Source organism: Haemaphysalis longicornis, unplaced genomic scaffold (genome assembly GCF_048455015.1).
Source record: "Haemaphysalis longicornis isolate Haplotype H1 unplaced genomic scaffold, Haemaphysalis longicornis Haplotype H1 scaffold_4, whole genome shotgun sequence".
Lineage (NCBI taxonomy): Eukaryota > Metazoa > Arthropoda > Arachnida > Ixodida > Ixodidae > Haemaphysalis > Haemaphysalis longicornis.
The window spans coordinates 48,274,400-48,300,051 of record NW_027526361.1 but is presented as its reverse complement, the minus strand read 5'-3'; the positions used below and the strand labels follow the sequence as shown (position 1 = coordinate 48,300,051).

At 45.2% G+C, this 25,652-nt stretch overlaps 1 protein-coding gene across 1 annotated transcript in view; it reads right to left on the bottom strand.

Moving 5' to 3' along the window:
• Positions 1–25,652, bottom strand: part of LOC144178653 (uncharacterized) — a 241,113-nt gene that overhangs the window by 3,534 nt on the left and 211,927 nt on the right. Inside the window, 8 exon segments of the mRNA XM_077706659.1 lie at positions 4,639–4,731; positions 8,891–9,017; positions 10,116–10,393; positions 10,395–10,445; positions 11,274–11,435; positions 13,144–13,251; positions 20,302–20,552; positions 24,226–24,272. Coding sequence (XP_077562785.1) covers positions 4,639–4,731; positions 8,891–9,017; positions 10,116–10,393; positions 10,395–10,445; positions 11,274–11,435; positions 13,144–13,251; positions 20,302–20,552; positions 24,226–24,272 — 1,117 coding nt within the window.

The window sequence follows — 25,652 nt, the reverse complement described above, 5'->3', positions numbered from 1 at the left end:
CAGGTCGACAGGTGCCCTCAAGACAGAGCCAACCAGCCAGCTGCATTCGTCATACCAAACATGGTGCAAGCACTTCATGAATCGTGCCCTCACAGGACTCACAAAAGTGGCCGTGCCAACTGTTCTCCCAGAGTTATTCAGTTGTATTGATGACTGCCTGCAATGCTTCTTGCTACCTTATTGATGCTTCTGATGGATACCGCAACTGTATTCCATCTATTGAACCTTGCCATTAGCACCTAAAATCTAACGCAAGTCTCGGCACTCAATAAGGCGTGACCACTGAAAAGACTATCGTTGACTCGAGGAACAAACGGTTTTTTATCACTGACATGCCTCATATCATTAAAACCACTAACAACAGCGTATACAGTCTCCAAACTCCACTCGCAAGTTATTGTAACTGCTAGTTGTAATATTGTGAAAACAGTACATTCACAAAAACCCTTTTACATTATGAAGACTGCCAGGGTAAGAGGTCATGCTAAATGTCGTTTGTCACCATACGTGCTGCCTGTTGTCGGGCTGGCCTAGATGAAGAGAACCATGTTGGGACCTACGTTGTCAAATGCTTATGGGATTCTGTAATGTGCCACATTTGTCTCATACACGAGAAGCATATACTGCTTCCCTGTTTCTTATATTAGACTGTTCGTATTGACAGCGGAAGGCATGAATTTGTGTGCCTTAATCGAGCCTGGAACCTGTCGGTTGACTACGTGCGCATACCTAAAATATCCCCGCCTGGCCCTTTGCCTTTACTGGGAAGGCAACGCTTTCGGAAGGTAACCCGGCTTCTTGGGAAAATGCACCCTTGCAAGGAACCAATAGGAAGGGGATTTTTTTCCTCTTAACCTTTTGCGTGTGCATCTCCACATAAATGGGATTTCTGTTCAATTACTGCTACTGATTTGAAGTTGCCCCGAGGCAATAGATCTCATTAGCGTTCATCAAATAAGCGAGGCCATCAAAGCCAAAGTTTTTCCCTTCTTTCACATTCTAACTGGAGAAATTGCCAGACTAAGAAAATTATCTGCGGAGATAGTGGTTGTAAACAGTTGCAAGTATCCGAGTGTCTAGATTATGTTATGGTTGCTATTTTTCTATGACTGCAACAGCGCACAGAGTCTGAGGGTGTCGTAGATACAAGTAAACCTGTGGATGGCTGAGTTTCTGGGTTTTCTGCATTTTCAATTACCGTGGAGAAAAAATCATTTGTGTGGTTGTGATACCTTTACTTGTGCATTTTTTTTCATACCTGGAAACGTATTTTCCTCTCACTACTGTGTATTGTCTCTGTTGTGTATTGCTCACTGTTTATTATTATATGTGTGTTGCAAAGAATGATGACAATTTGAACTTGTTCCGTTTAGTGCCATGCAATAAATATTTCTTCATTTATGGTGTGTCTCTTTTATGTGGCTCGGCAACATGTGAACACGCGACAGAATTGTTAACCAAGTGTGAGTGGTACTGTAAATTGCAATTTCACGTTTTCAGAAAACGGTTTTTTTTTTTTTTGTAAAAGCATACGGGCACTAAGCCTGAGAATGATATATTCAAATAAACACTAATTATTGCATGAAAGCGTCCGAATACCGTGCCGATGCCCGTCGCTGTGAGCAGCGCTTTCCAGTCTTTCAAACTACCCGCCAAAATCGGTGTCCGCGAAACCGAAACCGAAAGTGGACGCACGAAAGTATGGTTAGTAGTTTGGCTCTCCGTCCGCTCGGTGCGCTACACTACAGTCATTCGGCCGCAGGGCTCTATGGGAGTGTCCACTCTTACCAGTATTTCTTTCTCTATGAGCAGATGTCGCCAGCACGCTCCGGAGCCGTGCGCTCGCTTGCCCTAGACAAGCCTGACGCGCACTGTACTTATTGCCGCTGAATAACTTTCCGTTAGTAAACATTGTCTTGTTTATAGATATGAACAACGTCATGCAAGAGGCTGGACAACCGTTTAGACTTCAAATTTACGCGTACTCATTTTTACGACGCAAATCATTATACGGCGGATTCCGAGAGGTATCGTTCTCAGGTCCCACAAGATCCGTAACGGCAGTACAAGAAGTTCTTTTTTTTTTTTTCACTCACACCAATCAAGGTTGCCTTGTCATCGGTGAAACTAAAATGAACGCCATCGCGTTTAACCTGCCTTGTAATTAATTTATTCACTTGAACAGGGATCGCGTCCGCACAGCGTAAGTATATTCCGATGCACGATAGTTACAACCCACCTTTCTCCTTAGTGTTGGGTCTCTGGGAATTTTTATTTTTTTATTTTTAGAAAAATAAACCGGCGAGTGATTACACAAATTCAAAATATGTTAGGAACTTAAAAGGATAAAAATGCCCTGACTGTACTACAAATGCACTATGGTTCACAAAATTTAAAACCAATGAAGATGACAATTGTAACTTAAAAATAATGTATCATGGTAACCCCTTGGTTCTTTGGGGAAACCAGTACTCTCGGTAATTTCATTTGCACGCGTAAAACAACGTATTATGGATAAAGTTTACTAATATTCTTCGTCAGGGCTGAAGCTTTCTTGCTTTCTGCTTACATACAAGCCGGTCATTTGAGAGGAAGGGGGAAAAAATAGGTGGTTTCCAATAACAATATTACTTAAAATAGAACTAATAATGTCGGTTTGCTTCATGCATTGCATGTTACCTAGATAGCGTATGAATACATACGTTTGGACGAGTAAAAATCATATATTTTCTAGAGTAAAATTCCGGGCTTGTTTCAAAATCCTTTCAAAAATCTGAAAAAGTCTGTGGTATTTACATGTTGAATGTTCATAACACGTGTTTTTTATTGATAACCAAGAACGGAATGTTAATATGTTTTGCCAAACGTGCCATTATTCCAGATGTGCTCGTTTTTGGTAATTCTTTTATTTCAAAAAAAAATATTTTTTCTCACTACTCACTCCACATGGGCTAATGTTTTTTTTTTTTTGCTCTCGGCTTCTTGATATGTAGTGCACACTGCATAACCTTTCTTTGCGTCCACTGCGTTCGTTAAGTTTATTTATAACCCTTTTTTTCGCCACTGAAGCGGGTTCAGGCATATAGGATGATACGATTGTTGACGGACAGCAAAAATTGTTTTGGTGGGGAGGTTCAGGGCAGACAGCACAGATAAGCCCCCCCCCCCCCCCCCAACACCCCCTTTTACCGGGAATACGCCCAACCATCAGCGCCTGAAGCTGCTCTAAATAAAGTTTTCACTCACTTTCTCACTTTCATTGCTACCAGAGAAAAACAAAAAAAACAAATTGAGAATAAGAAACAGCAGGACATAAGCGCGTAACAAAAACGTTGAGAGGAGACGTCAGAAAACTATAAATGCAAAAGAGAACAAGGTGGACATGATTCTAATAAAACTTTCGGTTGGGCGATTTGGTTATGACGACTCTACAAGGACGACTCTAAACGAGCTCTAGTTTCCTCTGTTCTTCATCTGTCGCATGTGCCGCCATAATGCGGATATCGCGGAAGTTCAACCTGTAATTGTTATAATAAAGTAAATCGAGATAACTGGTCGAACCTATTGTCTAAAAATTAAACAAATTAAGGAAAATATAAAAAAGTACGGAAACTGGCTAACCGTGTAACGCCCTGCATTTCTACAATAATGCAGATTTCACGGAAGTTACACCTGTAATCGTTATAGGAGCGTACATGGAGATAACTGGTCGGAAGAAACTTTGAAAAATTAAAAATAAGAAATATATAAAAATTAAGGAAAATGGAGAACCATGTAACGCAGTGCATTTTCATAAAAATGCAGATATCGCGGGAGCTCTACCGGTAATCGTTATAATAGCGTAAATGAAAATAATTGGTCGAACAAAATTTTGAAAAAATAAAAAATAAAAATACAATACGCAAAACGTGTAACCGTGTAACGACCTGCATTTCCACAATAACGCAGATTTCGTGGAGGCTCCACCTGTGATCGTTATAGTAGCATAAGCGGAGGTATGCGAACAGAGTTTTGAGAAACTAGGGACACAAAAATATAAAAATACAGAAATAGCGAGCTGTGTAACGCCTTTCGTTTACAAAAAAAAGTGCAGATTTGGCGAAAGTAACACCTTTAATCGTTATAACAGTGTAAATGGAGATAATTGGTCGGGCAGGATTTAGAAACAGCAAAACGTACGGCTGTAAAGAACTCACACTCAAGGCAAGCGGCATAAGCATGCTGCATATTAGTAGACAATTCTCTGAATTTCTGCAGATTTTTCGCGCTCCTTTTCAAAGAATCCACAGGAGCAATTTGCGAGGCACCAGCTGTCCTTGAAAAGAATCAACCCGACGCTCGCAGTTGTCTACCGTAATCCAACAAGCGGTGGATCGCACAAACATCGGCTGTTACTTTTTTCTACTCTAGGGAATTTAAGCGCACAGTGCTCAAGCATGCTGTTTTCGTCATAGTGCACGTGACCTGAAATTTGCAGCGAACTTCAAAACAAAGCCTGGGGAGCAAAGCTCGTGCACCACGCTTATAGCTCCTACCGCCCACGCGAGTGTAATCTCGACCCCAAAAAGTGTGCACACATTCGGTTGGCAGTGGGTCTAACATCACTCCGGACCGGCACATAGAAAACAAGGGATTTACCCTTCGCCGTCTGGAAGATTCGGCACGAAGACCCTGAGTTGGACTAGCGGAAGGGCCGTGGTCGTTTCCGGAGTCATCAAAGCGGCCGTTTTCCTGAAAAGACAAAATTGACACATCCCTCAGCCAAGGATCCCAGTTTTCTCCAGATGAAAAAAAAAAAAAAGGAAACAAAATAAATTGTTGCACCCAGAGCAACACTATCCAGATCTGTGGCTGTCATCGGCAAACGGACGTTAAGATTAGGATTCAAATCGCGACAAGTGGAAGGGGGTTTAGGGAAAAACGCTGCCGGAGGGCGATAACGCAGGCAATTGTTCAAACTTTAACGCATAGCTGGTCAGTGAAATGTTTTGTCGGGACGAGAAACTCATGAACCATTTGTTGGCAGGATGCCGTGCTGGCGCCCAGTTTTGACAGTCTGGGCAACGGGATATAAACTCGAAAGAACAATTTGTATTAAAAACAAAAAAAGAAGGCGCTAACAGTTTTTTTCGCCAATATGGGACGAGTAACCCCACGTTTGATTGATTGTAGAGTTTAACGCACCGACGCAACGCAGGCGATGAGGCGCGCCGTAGTGGAGCGCTCCGGATTAATTTTGACCACCTGGGGATCTGTGACGTGCGCCGAAATCTCGTTCACACGGGTGTTTTTGCTTTTCGCCTCCATCAGAAAAGAAACCGCCGCGGCTGGGAATCGAACCCGCCACCTCGTGCTCACTAACCCCACTTTTAACCTATTTCACGTATCTTTTTTCAATGACATAGTGAGGTGTTACATCATTTAGACGTTCGGTGTGATCACGATAACAATTATTTAAAATCAAAAAGAATAACCATAAGTCAACCAATAGATAATCATTTTGCAGAAATTCAGAGAATTGTTAATAAGACGTAGCATTCTTATGCCTTTTTGCTTCTTTACAGCCACATTTTTTGTTTTTTTTTTCTAAATTCTGCGCAATCAACTATCCCCTTTAAGCTATTATAACGATTACAGGTGTTACTTGCGCCAAATCTGCATTTCTGTGAAAATTCATGGCTTTTCACAATGCGGCTTTCTTGCTATTTTTTTAAATATATTAAAAAGAAGCAAATTAAAAAGAAGCAAATTGTTTTTTGAGAAATATAGCAGGCGTTACCAATATAGGTAACCAAATACGTTGCTTATCACCGTCAAAAAACATAACGTGTTACGGCCCTAGGTTACGTACGAATAAAGGTAACACCCTACCGTCGATATTACAAGACAAGACAGTAATACACATTACTAATTTGCTGCTATTTGTTTCTTGAAATAAGAGTATGCGAACTGGAACTGTTAACGACATGAACGAATTGTACCGGTGAGAGAAGAAAAGAAAGAAGAAACATTATGTGCACGCGCAAAGAAAAGTCTGAACCCAAGGAGTTACAACAAAACAAAAATGTGGATGTGAAAGAGCGCCACGACCGCTTCACCTTCTCGAGCATCAACAGAACGTCGTACAGAACAGGTGAAATTTAAAGAAGTTTCTTTGAAAACCGTTTTTAGTGGCATCAGCAATAATGAGCCCATTCACACAATTTTAAAACAAACATTTATATTTTGGTGTTTCTACTCTTTCTACTCTTAGCTCTCGTCCCGTGTCACTGTCTTTTCTTCTGTCCCCGTCTAGTGCGCTTTTTACCATGTCGAAGTCGTATCACCAACTAGCCCAAATTTCTGCGTTGAATACTCTTCGTTTCTTATCACACATTTACAAGTTGATCTAACGCAATTAAACGAAAAATAAAAGTTTCATGAGTTGAAAGCACGGCTACCGTGGAAGCAAAAGCCTTTCCATCAAAGCTTTCTATTTTACGCCCAGTGCGCCACACACAGAAAGAAGTGCAGTTGGCTAGCTGGCACAACTTTTTTAATCTCGAGCGACGTAATTTTGCCGAAAGCACTTTCAGGCACCCGGAAGAAATTTTAGCCACAGACAATGAACATTCATTTACATTCGTATTTTCTTTACGCGCGTACTGCGGAAGTGTTCTCTGTAGGGCGAAAGATAAGAGGCGACAAGCTGCTCCCATTAACGCAATAACTTCCGCTGCAGCCGAACGAGACCTAGCTTGCAAGGTCGAGATACGCCTGCGCAGAAGCACGCGCGTGCGCATACGCAGATGACGAAGGTGCGTGCAAGCGTAATAGTAATGCAGGAAATGCGTGTTTGCAAAATATGAAACATCTACCCCCGTGCGTTTACCGGTCATCGCTTATCCACTCGTCTCGTAAAGCTAGTCTTGATTACAAGTTAGTGAGGAGCGTATTGCAAAAGCCCGCTGGATTTGCGTAACCTACGCACGTCCGGGTCAAACTGGGAAACAGTAATGACCTTAGTTCGTAATAGAACAGGAGGGAACGCCGACATAGTAGAGTTGGCTAGTAAGCCTGTCGATGTTGACACGCCAGACACATTCGACGGGAATACCTCGGAACCGTAAAAAACAGCGAATAGATGCAATCTGCGCCTATACGAATACCTCTTCAACCGCCTTCTAAAAATGTATAATTAACAGTTGAGGCTCTAACCTGCAAATGTTTCCTCTTGAAACTACAGGTAAATATATGACAGGCTGGTTTTATTTTGGTATTAAGCTGCAACTTTCAACAGCACCCTTATATCAGACGACAAACGTGGGTGGAAGCCATTATAGCTAAATCAAGGAAAAGAAGGGGACTTAGCCTCGGTATGTATTGAAAACAACGCTAACAGAGTCGATACCGAGAGGCGTTACTAGATGTAGGAGGAATAGAAAGATGAGACGACGGAGGCATGAAATCATAAAATTCGGGGCAAAAAGAATTACCATTCCTTCCTAAAGAAAGTTGAGAGAAGAGCGAAAGTTTTCTAACGTAAAAACTACGTCAAAAGTGCGTAAAAACCTTCGCTAAAAGTACGTTCAATCGATCGGCTAACCTTCGAAGACGCCAATCGCAAACGAATAACGAACCCACGCGACAATTTTTCGCGTACTGAGTAAACGCATCTACGAATAATATAGTACGTGGTTTACGAGATGAGGGTATACTATTGTAGTCATTCTTCATAATCTACGCGTGTATTGTTTTATGTATAGAACCGTTCCTTTTTCGCGATTGTGAAGTAACCGCTTTGACAAAATGGCGGCCCGGTTTCACGCACACGCCGTGTGTCCAGATATCTTATCAGAGTTTTCGGTCGACAACCGGTCTATGGGGAAATGCATTAGCTTTTTGACAGGACGCCATCGAGGCCACTAAGAAAGCTTTCGCTTTAATAAAATGCACTAGACGGCGTCGCAATAAAAGAATGGCTGCGTGAACATGGGAGAGGCCTTCGTCCTGTAGTGGACGGACACGAACAGGCTGGTAATGCTACAGTCATGTCTCGTTAATATGGACGCCTCCGTTCCCCAGAAAAAAATTGTCCATAATGTGAGTCGTCGATAATAACCAATCAACGTCAAAAACACAAACATTAACGACTATTCGTTTAAGGAAAGCTGTTTTCAGGAAGAATCGTTTAAGGAAACGTAAGGGCAAGCTCGGTACAGTTACGCTTAACACCAGCCATTGCCTCCACCGAACTGACCAGAGAAACCTTGCCTTTTACGCGCAGCGAATATTGGCACGGACTATTATCGTCCTGTCATCTTGTCCTGAGCCTCAGGACTGGCTCTTTCCGGCGTATTACGCGACGGGAAATCTTGTTTGATAGGGAAAGGATGTCACCCTGCCGTTCTTACCCTAGAGTTTTGTTCGCTGATCCCAAATGTTCTCGATCTAATTCGGTGGTACTGGCAGGAAGAGTGGTCCGAGATAAATGCATGCTTCAGCTGTGTATGTTTCGGCAAAAAGTATACTCCTGGTACGCGTTGGGGCCTCGAGGGTTATCAGTCATCTTTTCTATTGTTTGCTTTGCGGACCCGTCTCCATAATAACGAGACAAAAGTGCCTGTATTTACCCGTTTTGACGCCAGAATAGCCGTCCATAGTCCGAACTGCATCTTTCTATATTAACGGGGCAGAATTGCACGGCGCGAGACCGGTCGGCAAAAATTTCGTCCACATTGCGGGGTGCCCATATTAACAGAGTCCATATTAACGAGGCATGACTGTAATTATTATTATTGTTTTGAAGACTAATTTCACTTCGCCTAAAGGAGCGATTTATATTCGACCTTGTCAGAGATAAAACGTGCACTGTGCAGATAAAATTGCTCCAATCCAGTACTAGGCTGACCTCCATGAAGGGCCCGCCCCGCGAGGTGCTGGGAACGGCGTCGTCCGGAGCTTCGGGAGGCCGGAGCCGCTTCACCGCCGGCCGGATGGTCGTCTCGTCGTAAGACCGACCCGCCTCGGAGATGGTGCTGCGGGCAAAAGTCGAGCGTCGTGCGCTTGTTAACACACACGCCCGCAGTTGAACAAATCCTTCGCACGCGGGTGTTGAGGCTTCTCTACAAACAAGAAAAGCAGCGAGCAAAAGCTATGCCAGTTGAACACGAGCACCCCTTTAATCTTAGTCGACCACTTTAGAAATGGGCCTGTCCCTTTCGGCGGATACTACCGGATGAGGCCGCTACTACCACTAGACTAGTCCCAACTCTAAATAATGCAGGAGCTACCTGCAGATCAGTTTCGTCGCACGCCACGTTAACTGGAACTCAGCCCACAGCTACTAAAAAAAAATAATAATAAAGCAGTTCCATTCAACGTGAAAACTGTCAGAAGTGCAGGGCAGTGAGTCGCCACAGCGGCTGTGGCACCGTTCTCCACTCTTTGTGTCTCACTCCTCTCTTGATGGACTGAACATAGGTTTGTTCACTGCAATTCAAGTTTTGACCTTCGCTGTGCTCGCGCGCCTTCTCTCTCTCTCTCTCTGCTAGGACAGCTTGCATCCCTTTATTTATCCTTTGTCTCTTGCTCTGCCTGGAACAGCACGAGAGGGTGTTCTGTTCTTTTTGTTCTTGCGTCCATCCTTCACGTGCTGCCTTTCGGCGCCATTTTGAACGCCTCGATTTTTTTTCTTCCGCGGCCCCTTTTTTGCCAAACTACAAACCCTGCTACACTTTTTTTCACTTACTATCGTAAAAGCCAACGCAACGAGCATTCCTAACTAACTAAACGTGGGGACTGCCAGTTAAGTGCATATACTTTGCCTGAAATGTACCTGCAGTCTTATTTGCGCTAAATAATTGGAACATCATTGACTAGTGCCCGCAGTTCCAGGAGTTTCGAACGGTTCTGCAAATATAAGGCTATTGTTCAAGTATCCTCTTAGCTTGTGACCGGAAGGCTGAATCGAGGGACAAGCGGGCTAAAAGCATCTGTGTCGGTGCGCCACACCAGGGGGTTCTGTTTAGGTGCGTTACGCAACGTGACTGCGGCGGCTAGATAGCGTGACCGCGGACGAGCTACGGCGACAAGCCGGGCCCCTGAAGTGCTCTGCCCTTAAAACGCGCATGCACCTCTTCTTGGTGAACGTGTTGGTGCCGTAGGCATCGTCCGGCTGCTGCTGCTGCGAGTGCGACGAACAGGCAGCGTCGGGAGGCAGTGGCGGCGCCACCGAGCTCCGGAATTTGGCCATCTCGCGGGAAAAGGTTGACGGCTGGGAAGCGTCGTCCGACGCCCTCTGCTGCTGCTGCTGCTGCTTGTTCTGCATGAGGTGAAGCCGCTCGGCAGCCCTCTTCGAACTGTCGAGCCATCGTGATGTGCCCGGGGTGATGGGCACCGGTGGCGGAGGGGGGTGGCGGGGCCGGGGCGTCGGGCCGGCGCTGTGCCGTAGCCGGAGGGCTCGCCTGGAAGTGGTAGAGAACGGGCGATGCGCGTACGAAAAGGTGAATTCTATAGATAGCGCACGAGGCAAACTAGACGGAAAGACAGGTCACGAACGAAGGGATCTATAAACGCACCCCAAATTTCATTCGATCGATTAAGGAGACGCGAGACAACGAAATTCGTACGTCTTACCAGCGTGACAACGAAATCAGATAAAAAAAGATTATTAAGAAATCCTCAATTCCGATACCACGCAGAAGTGGAGGGGCGGGAAGAGTGCTTCCTCACTTTGCGCAGTAAAACTAAGCGAAGGTTGCCTACCGAGAATTCTACATTAGCCTCTTTTGATGTTTGGTGAAAACTTTCTCCCGGCCTTCAGCGTCTCGAAAAAATAATTTACCCTCTTGGGACAACCAAAAATAAATTTTGCGGAGCTATATCGCGAGACCTTGATGGAGAGCGAAATACCGGAGGCGATTCCTTTTTAGCACGCGAAGGGGCGCGCCCACGGAGTTTAAGATGTTAGCACGAGGCGCGTTCGAACTTCGAAAGTTTGCTAAGAGACCTCGCTGTTGATATTACTGCGCATACATCAAAGAAGGCCCGTTTATGTAGATCGCCTTCTGACAAGAAGGCGTCGGCAGCGCAGTTAGTCGTAGGAACACAATACCACTAGTTCTGTGGAGTCAACGTGATAAAATAAAACGGTGCAGCAACGTCTCAGACCCATTTGCGGTGCCGCTGCGCGATAACTTACTCAACTCCCCGAGGGAAGAAAGCCATGCAGAGGAAAAAGAAGGAAAGGGTGGTATAGATATATGCGAAACGGGACGCAGAAGCAAATGCACCTTCTTTTCGCTGGATGTTGGACTAGACTTTTTAGATCCCTTCTTCTTCGCCCCGGTAGAGTCATCCTTGGCTTGACCACTTTTCCAGCGGTTGAACGTGTTGCTGTCGGGAAGCGATGCGAAGCGGCTTTCGTCTGACTTGCTGTCACTGGGCTGCCGGACCTTACGACAAAAAATAAGGGTGGTGAGGGGGGGGGGGGGGGGGGAGGAGGAGGAAATAATGTAAATAAAAAGCACACAGCATGAGTGATCGCACGTCGCCTCGTATGTGCCGACTGCTTTTGCATGCTGAGCCAATTTCCATCCCTGATTTGTAGAGGCACGTTCGCTTTCGGTGCTCGGCGCACGTTTTTTGTCTCGAAGAAATTTGAGGCCGAAAAAGCTCATGCGGGTTACCTTGAAATGTCCGTTGAACTATGCAGCACGTGCCGCTGTTTAGCTCTATCACCTATTTTGGTCTTAAAGGAGCCATGAAGAGAAAATGCAACTTTGTTTAATTTGAAAGAACTAGGACTCAGTATCTCACTCAGCTTCATTCCAGCCGCAAGAGATGCTTTTTAAAGAAAAAAATGCAAGAAGTATTGAAAAACTTTCACATTTTGCGCCACAGTGACGTCTTATGGAAAAGAGTGACGTCATACGGGCCAGCACTAAACACATAATTTTCAGTGCGTTAACGGCACGTTAGCAGTCAAGTGGTGCTTTCAAATGGAACTAGATGCCCCATTACAGTGGTCCAGTCATGTGTCTTCGCGACCAATCAGTTAGGCGGCCGCCAATCGCACAAACAATGTTCTGTGACGTCATAGAAAAGTTGCGGGAAATTGGCTAAAGAGTCGCCACGGCTTCACACGTTTTCTTTAATATCTCCATTATTTGTTCTAAGATTGCGATGATATTGGTATCATCGTTATCGGGACTAAGCAGTCTTTCTAATAAACCCAACTTATTCTGTCTTCATGGCTCCTTTAAGTGAAGTAGGAGGTATTTTTGTCGATTAACTTAGGCGATGTTCAGACTGCCGACGCAAAAGCCATATCGTGATATATGGACGTAGAAAAACGGCACGTCAAGCTCTTCGGTTGGCTGAGTTTTCCCCATTCGTTAACAGCCCTTTAACATTACGCAGCACCCTGCATAAGTTGAAAATTTGGGCAGGGGAATTCATTACAATGGCAGGCTTTTCTAGCTCATTGCACTATAAATATGTTTTCGTATGCACATGTGAAACTATATCCGTGCGAGGCTGTTTCAAATTTAAATTTTTTGAACTGTCAACCGATGCCACTTTTTTTTTTCTTTTACGTGGGAGGTTACAAGGTTAATTGGTTTAGGATTACAAGTACCTGAAGCTTTTGCTAGGAGCGTTCAACAATTTGTTATGTGCTAATGCAAAGTGGTGTTGATACAGTTCGCTAAAAAAACTGGCATTTGTTCGTTACATCTGAAAGTACACACTATTAACCACCGAGCTTTCATGCGCACTTTCAGGCTCTTAACCTGTCCATTATTTCGTACTTGCCGTGTTTTCATCACAACGAACAATAAACTTCGAGGAGCAATTTTCTCGGGCGGTTTGCATGTCTTCTTGCCTATTTTTTTAGCTAGGATATCTTTAACTTCTGTTTCCGTACTACAGGCCGTTTTGCATTTTGGGTACATTGCCCTTTAAGATCACGGTACGATCTGTTAATTTGCCCTTTTTTGTTATCATTACTATTTATTTTCTACGCTGGCTCTTCATAAGATTCTGCTGCGTAGAACCTGCGCAGCAGAATAAGCCAGACCTTACTAAGAGCCATCGCCAGAATCATCTACATCACCATCACTATCATCCCAAAGGAGGTGAAATGTTCGAGAAAGCACTTACATTACTGGTGGAGCCATCGAGGACGTAAAGAAGCTTGCTCTGCATGCTTCCCATATCCACCTGGTCTCGGCCAACCATGTCGATGGCGCCCGAGCTAAGTGGTCTTCCCTGCGGTGGACGCGAAGAAGTTTCTCTTTCAGTGACATTTACCACTAAAGGCCGGGTTTATTTTCTCCGCATATTTATTGAGCAAAAAACTCGGAAAGCTTTCCGCGATAAACGGAGACGTATGGGAATAAGATGAATACAATTACTACGGACTTTTCAGCTTTCGACCCTCCCTGAGATGTGTTTTGCTTTTTTCAATGCGCGAGAATGTAATTAGAAGTGACACACGCGCTGTAAAAGCCCGTGAGCGTTAAGGTACTGAACTTTTCGCAGACTCTACTGGACATGTTTTCTTCGAGACCTTTACTGGAAGATTGTGATTCATTGCCAAGCATAAAGTACTGCCACGAACAAACTCATTACATAAAAAATAAAAGCTTCTAACCGCTATTAGAAAAACACCGAAATGATTTTAGTCGGAACTTAAGAGTCAAGTAGGTATTAAGGTTCACACAAACACGAGCTGTTAATGCTTTTAGATTGTCAATAATGCTACGACACACGTTATCTGGGGTAGGAACACGGACAAACGATCATTCTGTTATTGAAAAGGATGCACAATTATTGAGTCGTGTCACGGTGTAAATGGGAAGGAAAGGGTTAACTCACAGTTCACCAGCTTGCAAGGGGTTTTTTTGTTTGGTAGTTGGTTGGAAGAAGAGGGTCCAGACACCGGGTCCACGGAGGGTTAGGAGCCGCACACCAACCAAAGATTGGAGATGATGGCGCGCTGGTTGCTTATGGATGTCACCACATGTTGGCATTGCACAGGCATGGTCTACAGAAACCGCAAGTGCCGCTACTGCTGGCTCAGTTTCGCGTTAACTTTCGCCTCAGCAGCGAGGTGAAATCTACATTCGCTATCTACGAGGCCGAAGCTCGTGGCGAATAATTTTTAATGTTTCCAGCAGTAACAAGATTACGAAGGAAGTGAATTCAACAATAACATTAGTAAAATTCAAGCATTCGATATAATAAAGCCTTGTTGCGTAATTCGGGCTACCCTTACCAGTTTTACGCACCAGAAACACTAAAGTGTCCCAAATAAATCTAAGAAAACAAAATTTCCGCTAATTTTCGGCACTTGTGCTTTCGGACCCTACTTCTGCACGTTCACAGTACAGCGAAATGCCGGTAATTTGAGCCTCCAAGCCGCAACAAACTTTCGTGGAAAAAGCTTGATCAAGCAGTCGTTTTGCGGTTGTGTGAGACAACCACAAAATACGAGAGACAGATAGAATAAATCGTTATGGCTAGGATAGTTCAAATAAGCGGGATTTCGCTGAACTGTGAGATTTCGGGAACCAGTTGTTTTGGTACCCGAAACGTCAGATGAAAAAAAAAAAAAGAAAAACATTGGGAGTTCAAACTCTGTGCGTGATCCCGCCACAACCTTTTAACCCGACCATCTTTGATACCCTACAAAAAGGAAATGCCTTCATGAAGGCCATAAGCATCCATTTTACTCATTCCAACTTGCCCAGTCATGAACATTCCGTGAAACAAAAGATGTTGCCACGTACATACAATATTTAGTACCGAACTGCTGAACTTGCAGCGTGACGAATTTCAATAATTCTATTCGCTGGAATGCGTTGCAAACAACAAATCTTTGTCAATTTTTCCACTACTTCAGAGATACCGCACACGCTGCGTCACAGCGACCCTAAATTTCTGCAGGTTTACAACAATTTTAGGGTAAATAATTTCCAACGCTTAGTAATGATCTGAATATGTTGTTCTTGCTTCGAAGGTACGTATACCTTGAGCTCAACAAATATGACAACTGTCAACAATTATGATAGGCAGTCATGATGCGAAGCATTACATTTGAAAGGCAACTTCTTCTGTTTCTTTTCACACTGGTCTCGCAACCTCTTCCAAAATAATTAGTCCGAAAACCACAAGTTAACCCAGCCCTTGCGCACCAACATGCATACTTGAGCACTCGCCACCATTGACACCAGGAGGGGGAATTCGGCATTATCTCCTTTTTATTTTCACAACAATAATATAAACATTGCAAAAAAACAAACACAAACTGTTAATAGATATCTATACAAGCATATCAAGTCATCCTTCGTAACTTGCTTTCCTCGTATGCTCATTATCACTACGTCTTGTCTGGCGGCCTGGCGTCGTTAAGCACTGCTCACCACGGGAGAGGTGCAAATAGCAATAGCTTAATACACAACTTATTCGATGATACTGATTGCCTCGATATCGGTATCGTTTGGCATTGTAAAGAGTAGGTCACTGTGGTTTGATAGCATGCGTGCTATTGACATTACCTCTGTATCTCATTTTGAAAGGATGCAATATTTTATCTCTTGATGGTTTTTTTTTTTATTCTCAGCAGTCGAGAATACCGGATAAAAAAACTGCGAAATACGAAAAGCTAGAAATCTAGAAGTACAAAAAAGGGGAAAGACAACTGTGAGGTACAATGGCACATAAAATCAAATATCATTTTCAGTCATTCCGAAGTACGTGAGTACGGTTCCGATCATACTTGTCTCGAATGTGGTTGCCAGGAAAAAAATAATTTCTAGCTATCATGCCTCATTGCCGGCAGACTTTCTTTGCAGGAGCGGAAACCCCGAACAGTAACTTCTTCCCGGAAGTAGCTAATAATAGCAAGCTCGTCATTCGAAACAACTGTGATCGGTCTCGTACGCGTCGGCACCGGCATTTCAGTAGGCACAGACAAACAAATCGTCTGCAGTAATGCATCGTCAACAACAAACAAGCCAGCTGTCGTCCAGTGATTCGTGCCTTCCTGCAGTAGGTAATGGGCCCTGACGTCTGTCTGCGTCATCGCACTTGGTCAGTCTTTTTTTTCCTTGTCACCAGGCAGTGTCCAGGAACGCGACAGACGCACAGCAAAACACACGACACACGTATATTCGGGGCGACGAAGTGCTTCGTTTCGTTCCTTTTCTCTCTCTCTCCCTCTTTTCTCAACTCTCTCTCGATCTTACGCGCCAGCACAGCGGTGATCTCACGCAGAACGAAGTCAGATGCCAGGGATGAGACTTGAAGGGAGGGGAGGCAGCAACGGTACACACACTTCGCGCCCAGCCCGATTTCATTTACCTGAAACCGTTGCAGCCGGGGTCGGCTGGGTCGAGTCGCGCACACAGCCTGAGCATTTGGGATGGTTCTTTGTCGGGAGACAGCGTGACGCAAAGTCCTCGCTTCGCACAGGTCGCAAGCTATTGGCTTCCCCCCTCTATCGAGAGGCGGTGTCACGTGACGCTTCACCGAACAGGGGGGTTGAGGAGCTGCTGTACAAGTTGCGACTGGTGGTGGTTTGGGGGTTTAGTCTGGGCTTGAATAGGGTTAGCTTGCGGTTGCGCGGTTAGTCCGCTGGTCACCACATGACCATGGGGCCCCCCTTGGGCGTGCCGTGGTGGTGGTTTACCTGTTTGGGAGGACTATGTCTAGCTCGCGGAATGACGACGTGCGGCACGCTGAAGCCGGTGGAGAGGCTGCGGTTAAGGCTCATGTCGCTCTTGCGGCTGGACTTCTTCGATTGCATCGTGTGGTCCTACGGGCGACGGTTAGGGGAGAGAGGGAACGGGGAAGGGGGAGAATAGGTTAGAGCGGCAGCAAGCGCGGTTACCTCGGTGCTGCAAATTAGCAGGCAAGCCATGTATGGCTAGCTGTAACGATGTTAATATGGCCACAAGACGAGCAAAAATACGAGTAAGGTGAGTCTACTAGACCCCAAACACAAAACAACTAACAGCACAGGAAACTTTGATGAGAACAACTGCTTGCGCGGATGACTATTGTCCACGCTGAATTACATTTATCAGCACAAAATTATGTTTTCGCGAAACATTTTTTAAAGATCTGAACATATTTTTGCTTGAAATCCTTCTAACCGGACACACCACTCGCCAGTAGAGGGCTTTTAACCCTTTTGCAGAAATTTACAGTAGGAAAAAAATTGTGGTAGAAGTTAAGTTATACGGCTGTCCATATTTCCCCCCTGCTAACTTGATGAAAACCACCACTTCCGTTTTGAGACATGTGATGGCATATTTTTTCGCACGCTGACGATAATTTGAAAATTTACCCGCAAGACGATGAATAAAATCGAACGTTTTTGTTTTTCATCACTAAAAGAGAAGCAGTGTGCTCCCACTGCTTGGATGCTTGCTTTCTCATCATGCTGTTTACGAAAATTAATTGTACACTATAAATAAATGTGATTTACCAAATCTTTTCTGCTTCCATAGCTAAACTAGCGTTAAATGAACGCTCAAAAATAAAAACAGAATATAAAGTATAGGAAGATTTGATCCTTACTACTTTTGCTCGAAAACGCCCTAATTAGTAAACATATTAATTAGCCCACGGTGCTCCCTAAAAAAGCTTGTTAAGCAGATTAACTGAAGCGTGAGAAATAAGCTCACGAGTAAATGCGCACGTTCGAATTTTTTAATGATAAGGGGAAACGTGAAGACGACGATGATATGTAAAGTCTATTGTTTTCGTATATGTTAAAGTTCATGGAACAACCGTTTTAGAACGATTCGCCAGTCACACCCTCGGGCCTTTCTTAAACTATCCCCGAGGCAGCTGCTGCTCTAAGGAAAAAACAGCAATAAAGGCTCATTTTATACAAACTGAGGTGAACCGTTTTCTTGTATCCGACCCGTGAATTCTATTTTTTGAACAGCTCTTCCAAGTATTTCAGTAATAATGTTTTAATGAGTAGCGGTAAGGTATTAACGAGTTGTTACCAAGAGTCCTGGTTGAATCCGAATGCCATGTGAGTTCCCTAGGGCGCCGATTACGCGATGATTATGTTTATTTCCGACTGACAGGTTCGGTGAAGTTCAAGCCAGTAAGAAAAAACGCCCAAAACACTGTCTCCTTCTGTTTTTCCTATTCTTGTCGTTGCGCAGTTTTTTTGCCCCGGTTATGCTTCTACCCTTTGATAGAACATAACAATTGCTGTCCGCATAACGATGTACTCGAACTATAGATGAATAAAATAACGGCGTTGATCTTAGAGAGTCCACTGACAGAGCACGTCCGTTCATACTTCCAAGACAAACTCATTTATGTGGCAGTAACATTGAGAGCGCATTTTGCCTTCGTAGCAGACCAAGCGGGACACCCTTTTGCGGATAGTTTCAGAAGCAGAACGTCCATTGAAAAACGTTCTCTAATTCTCGCCGTTTAATTTGTACCACGAAGCCGTTCATACTCAGAAGTACGCGCTTGAAAGCAATGCTTGAGTTTGCAGGAAAAAACAAATGGATTGCGTTCGCGAACGTCATCAGGGGCGGTATTCTTGTATTTGTATGTTTTCAAAACGTCCGTTTTCGTCCATTTCATTATGACGTACTATAAGTTGTCGGAGGACTTTGGGTTGTTTTTTGCGCTACTGTCTTGAAAGCACATTTTAAATGACTAAAACTATTTTAAACTATTGTTACGCCAGCTAACCAGCAACAGGGCGACGAAAAATCGTCTGCTCCAGATCGTCTGCTGCGAGAAGCTGCGGCTCATCAGAGTTACTCAATATAGACAGTTGCGAAACTCCGCTTCAGAATCTGGGCGGCGCTAGCCCCCCACTCCGTGGAAGCTGAGGGGCAAGTCGACGCGCGCGGCACCTAGGAGATAAAAACGGAACTTCGCTAAATTATTATTATCCAAATTCTTATGTAAAATAAAGATTGCTTTTTAAATTAAAACACAATAATTCCGTAAAATTTACTTGTGTTTTTGCGGCTTTTCTTTTTATGACTTACGGCAGCAGCCGCAAGCACTTGAGTACTGCTTCAACGTCCTGCCGACAGACGACAGGCTAGTCAACTTGCACCGTGCTTGCCCCGGCGCAGGGGGGCATCCGAAGACCGGCTTTCGATGCATGGGGCCTATAGGGAGTTTCGCAACTGTCTATATCCAGTAACTCTGGCGGCTCATAGCTCCACCAAGCTTGCATGGCGCCACATCCCGGTATTCGCTTTTAGCCAATCGGGACTTGCTCAAAACGGACACTTTTGAAACGGACACAAAACGGACCAAACACGAGAGTACCACCCCAGATCTCACTGGCTACGGGCAAGCGCGGCGTATATTCAGTGGCCTGTAATATAACATGAATGAGCTGTTAGGCGGTAGATGTTTCGACCAGATCAACTATTAGTTCTTCGAACAAACACACAAGAACTAACTGACCTCTGGTGGAGCAATAACATGCCTTACTCCCTCCAATCGGGAGGTCGTTAATAGCCTTCTGACTCGAAGTAAAACCGTCATAGATGGCCCTTTGGAAATTGATAGGGCCCTGAATCTTCTTTCAAGTACCGTGCATCCCCTGTTTTCAATCTCCCAGCCTGGGAAAATAGCGGGAGCTTTAGTACTGGCCAAGTAACTGTAAATGTCGACGCGTAAATGTAACATCCTGCAGAACAACGAACGACCATGCAGGCTACAAACACGGCTGATGGGATCCTCAGTGAAGCTAAGCGTTTACTCTGAACTTGATTTACGCCTGCTTCTAACTAAAACCTCATTGTTTCCAGGCGCGAAGGACCTCCTTATCCTCCATTTTTCTCTCTCGCGAACGCATGAAAAGCTGAGCTGTGGCCAGCGTGATCCGCTTCGCTTCTACTCAAGGCTGCCACATCTTTGTTATGCATAACAACTTCTCTAACACAGTGCAGTGATCGACAAATACAACATTTTCTCAGCCTTCAGGTTGAAAAAGAAACACAATGACCCACTTGCGTTTTAAGACGGAAGAAAAAGAAAACAAACAGTAAAGCAACTAGATTATCTGAAAACGTTTCACAAGCGTTTCTTTAAGGTTTATCGACCAGTCTAGCTTGCTCTCGTTATGGTGTAGTCATCGAGGTTAGAGTACAAATTATACTATGCTTAAAACCAATGCGTAGAAAGCAAATAGGCACTGCTGTGCTTTTTTTTATCAATATTTCTTTTTTAACAGAGTATGTGAGAGACACAGTTTTGGATATGCCAGGCAACCCTGCAGACGCCGAGGAAAGCCAGGAGGTTTCAACGTACAGGTCCGGGTCCAACCATGAATCCGTCGAAGGCGTAGGAGTGCTTGAGCGCGTGCTCTCCGCTACTCTCGCTCGAGGTGTCGGTGATCATGGCCTTCTTGTCGAGCGTGCCCCCTAGCGGACTGACGGCTCCCAGCCGAAAGGGACCCTTGGCCCTCTGGGCGCGGCGCTTCCAGCGACGGCACAGGCACACCAGGCAGCACAGCATCATCACCAGCAGCGCCAGGGCTATCGGGAGCGCAATCGCCAGCACTGCGAGGCATTGGGAAAAGATTAATCGACCAGATTTAGGTGAAATCTCCAAGGTGGAGTAATTTTCTGCGAAGGAAACTTTCACATCCACCTCAATGCAGCCATACGGCTACAAAGCAAAGGTATACAGCTTCTCGGAAACATCGCAGTTAAATAAAAATTCGTCCTGGACCAGAATTCGATCCCGGGACCACCGCCTAACTGGAGCAGTCGCTCTTCCAACTGAGCTAACCAGGAGGCTAGTCGTTTGTAGCGCGACAGCGAAAAGATTCATTTGGGAAAAGATTCATTTGGTTGATTATGAAATTTAACGCACGAAGCCACACGGGCTGTGAGCCGCGCCATATTGGAGGGCTCCGAATTAATTTTGAGCACCTGGGAATCTTAAGCGAGCGCCGAAATCTCGACACACGGGAGTTTTTGCTTTTTGCCGCCATCAGAAACGGCCGCGGCTTCCGGGATTCAAACCCGTGTCCTTGGACTCAGCAGCACAACGCCTTATCTACGCATTGGAAAAAGAAGCTCACTGAGCCCTCAATTTTGTCGTCGCCAGAGCGTGAGACATATAGCGTTGAATATGGTTCACACAGTTTGAACCCAGGCTAGTGCAGCCTGTTCTCAGAGTGTGTGAAGTATAAAAAATGGAGGGGGCGGGAAAGGGGGGGCGGGGGAGGTTGTGGTTGCATTAACGGAGACACGTTGTCTACGCGAGATCCGCTTTTTCAAACTATCGCTGTGTTACCCGATAGAAAAATGCACTCCGTGCAAGGCTAACCGTACTTTCTCGACGGATACATTTGCTTGGTTTTAGGGTATTAAAATGCGTTCATGTATTTCGGAACAATTATTTACCCAGGAATATGTTTTTTTTTTACTTGGCAGGATGTCCCTGGAAAAGCCGTGTGAATCTGTCTTTCTAGAAGGGATTCAAATTTAGCGCGCGCGTCTAGATTGACCTGCCTCATTTACTACTCCGGAGGAATAAAGCCTGTGATTGCGAACGCCGTGACAAACCCATATGCGTGCTTCCCGCCGCCACAGTGATACAACTGGTCGGGAAACACCAAGCCGTAGATCCCGGTAAAGCAATACGAAATGAGCACTGCAGTCATCACAGCTTCGAGTGCTATAAAAAAAGAAGCAGGCTTAACTGTGGCGCCTTGTATTTATACGTACCCTAAAAATAAATGGATTGCCGCATATATATTTGATTCAACCACTTTTTTTTTTTGTCGGCGCTTAGCACTGAGAGGCAGCCCCAGTTGGATAGTTAAAATACGTATTCCATCGTGCCCCCCGTCGGTCATTCGGCTCCACGCTAACGTGAAGAGCAGATCACGAATCGCTGTCCTTTATGAGTTGCGGGAACATGATCGTGCCCGTCAACGAGCAAATAAATCTCACTAGCTAGGCACCACAGGATCACATGAACAGATTTGCCGGTCAATCTCGTCTTGCCTAACGAGCGTGCCTCACAATATTTTAGAATTTTGTGTACGTTCTTCTGCCAGTTTTCTTGACAGGCAGTTTCACAAAAGAAACTAATAAAAGGGAAATTTTCTAAATACACTTCCCCTGCTTCGGACACATCTTTGCCTGCTCCCGGAAGAAGGGAAAGCATAGTAGACCTGCGTAGCCTTCCGCAAGGATGAGCTTCTGTTGAAAGCGAGCACAACGCCGCCGAGCCATTTAGCAGTCTCTCCTGTCTTCACTAAAGTGCAGCACTCATTCACTAACAGCCGAATAGCCGTTCATTAGCCGAATAGCCGTTCATTAGCATTTACAGTGCAAACCGAGCCGCGCTAAAGTTTGCGGGAGCGTCCGGAGGAGTGGGACACGGTTAAATATAGGGCGAAGCGTCGCCGCTTAAAGTCAAGAGTAACCAGGAAGCCTAAATGGGCCTCTTCTTCTTTCGCGCAGGCGCGCGGCGCCACTTATAGAACCGCGAGCATCGACAATCAGGGCTCGGCGGCAGAACAATGACAGGTGGTCGCGAACTGCCACCTTTCTTTTCACGGCGAGGATCGGCAGGCGAGGGCGACCCCCAGGTCGCGACACTTGACCGGCCCCCCTCCCTCTCACACGGCCGGACGCTCGGAAGTTCTTACTAATCACTTCCTCGAAAACGGGAGCGGCAGAAGAGTCCCGTGATTAGGCACGCGCGCTGACCGGGTCTTCCTCCTCATTGAGCCTATGCCTAAAGCTCCGGCCCGGTCGCCCAGCCTTTCCGATGGAGGCGGGAGGGGAAGTGCAGTTAGTTTCCTGTACGAAGCAGCAACGTGAAGCTTTGCCAGCGGGGCTTTTAAGTTCCTCCCTTTTGTGGCCGTCTCAAATTGCGCAGTTTTTTTTTTACTTTACGTTCGGACTTTTAAGACCGGGAGGAGCACAAGAAAAGCCAGAATATCAGCGTAACCAACTACACGTGCGTAAAATCAGTGCAATCTGTCAAGCGTCGTTGATATGTACTTGTACTTCCCTAAACAACTGATGCAGGTTTGGAAGTGTATAACAGGGTCAATTAACTGTTGAAATACTAAAAGCAGAATAGGGGCTGCAGAGCCTTACAAAGGATCAAATAGAAAGAAAGGTTTGTCTACATAACTTACTAATCTAGATTGTCAGCAGCAGTGGAATTCCTAACGCTAATTATTGTTTAGCAAACGAAGAATATGCTTATTAAATTATGCTCAGAGGCTTTTTTTTTGCTAGTCCACAATATTTTGCAAGTTTCTATGAAAGCGAACCATACACACCTTTTTGTTCATGTGGATTATACAGGCATGTGAATATTGCATGTACAAGATTACGCAGCTATAAACTGGTTAATTAACACAAAATACTGAAATGTTTATTTACTGATTTTAGGGCGCGTGGTTAAATAGTGATTTTGGCCGCAGCTTATGATAAAACGCCTTTGAAGAACAGTGGAACCCAGCCTTGAAGATTCGTATACGAGGAGAAAGCAAGGCAGCACACACCCAGCATGTGTGTTTTCCTGCGCTCTCCCCGTGTGCTCGTCTTCAAGGCTGGGTTCCACCGGTCTTCAAAGTATGTACCAACAAGCCCAGCATGTAACTCTTGTACGATAAAACGTCTTTGTTAACGCAATACTCGTAAGTTGCTATAGAAGTTGAGATACGCCTCAGTACGGTTGGCCCGATTAAGTTTTCTTTCGGCCCGTGCTAAAGACGTGGAGGCCAGACGCGTAATATGAGCTGGAATGGCAATCCATGTGCGCCGGGCCGTAAAACCCGCATTAAAATACGACAATTACGGGCTCATTATTACACATCTGAGCATCGTTTGCACCGAAAAAAAAACATACCTCGCATAACGTGCTATTACCCCAAACTGCCCACTTGCCTTCCACTTTGCCCTTCACTGCCTAGCAGTACAGTCGCGTTCAGTAGAATATGACAACCCGGTACTCGGGCGATCATGCCCAACGACATGCAAGTTCGAACGGCATGCACGCTACATCTTATATGTCAGCTTAAAATCTTTGATCATTAAACACGTTGTTTAGACGACTCCGCCGTTGTTGGGGCTGCTCAGACGTAAGTCTGACTCTGCGGTCCAAAGAATCGGCAGCCAAACGCCAACAAGCTCAATAACCGTAGCAGGCGATGCTTGTGAAGGAAGCAGTCGAAGTGGGTAAGCGTGGCGCTCTTACCAAGACCGTTGATCTCGCAGCGGCGTCCCAGGAACATGCGGTTACAGCTGCAGGAAAATGAACAAGATAGTTTTAGGTTCATTCTAAGTGCCATGTGAAGAACCCGAATGTCCCCGCCCACCCTTAACTCTCAGCTTTACAAAACGAAGGACGCTCACACTAACGCATAAGACTTGAAGGTAGCAAAGCTGTACGCAACCTTCACGACCATCATGACGGTTTAAGTCCACGAGTACAGCCGATTTGCTTCTTCTTCGCTGCCGCAACGACCTTTACTCCATCATTGTTGCTATAACGGTGAAGAAGAAGCAAATGGAAGAAGCAGAACGAACGAACGGAACGCGCACACTTAAACTAGGCGCTCGGAGGTGCAACGTGTACCCTATCCAATTCTGTGTCGAGCACGTGGTGTAAATCCTCTCCCCATAGTCGCAGCCGAGTGAGTAATCCGTTGGCTCTCGGGTCGTACCGAGAAGCAACGGCTAACCCCGGCCAACTCACGGCTAGCTCACGGCCGAGAGCCAACTCACGGGCGGTAACCGAGTGGGTCAGACGACTGATTAACACCGTTGATCTACCAGACACATCTAGTCCGGCCGGTGCCGGTGAATTCTTTCCTGTATACTGTTATGCTGAGTTTTGTGAAGCGCCGGCATCAACGAGTTGTAAAACAGCTTCGCTGTTAATTAACAACAGCTGGCACAATCACAGAATTGCTCATTTGACCATCGTGTTCTCAGTCAAAGATAAACATTACGTGCAGTATTAGTGCAGGCGGTAGATGCGCCGCGCACCAGGGCAACATCGGTAATGCAAGCGCTCCCTAACCCAAATCCAAGTTCCAACCTTGTACCTTCCTTTTACAGATGCATTTCGGGCGGTAAGAGTAAGCGAACTTTTGATATGTGATTCTCCTGAAAGTCATGTGCAAAGTTTGAGATCGTACCTGGGCATCCTGCCGCTGAAATCAAAATCCTCCATGTAAATGTACTGGCTTCTGCACGCCATAAAAGCATGGTGTGGCTATTGTATTTAGAAGCTGTATTACCGCCCGTAATGCAGGGATATGTGATACACAATGTGAATTCAATAACTTAGCAATATGGGATTAAAATTGCTGACGTTATGGTAAACTAGAACAACTTAATCTGCGCATGTTTTTTATAATATATCTTACACTTGACCAATAGAAGGCCAGTTTTAACACTTCTGGTTTCTGAGCGCTTAATTAGTTACGCAGAGGTTGAGGAAAAACAAGAAATCCACATTAAGACCGTGTTTCATGTCGCGACGGATGTGCTGCGTGAGTGATTCCATATTCTTCAAGTATGAAGTCTAGCGGGTCCGAGTACTACTGCTATCAATGTTTGTCCACAGCGAGGCACCCGGGCGCGACTCATGAACACGTTCAGCGAACATTGGCTTCT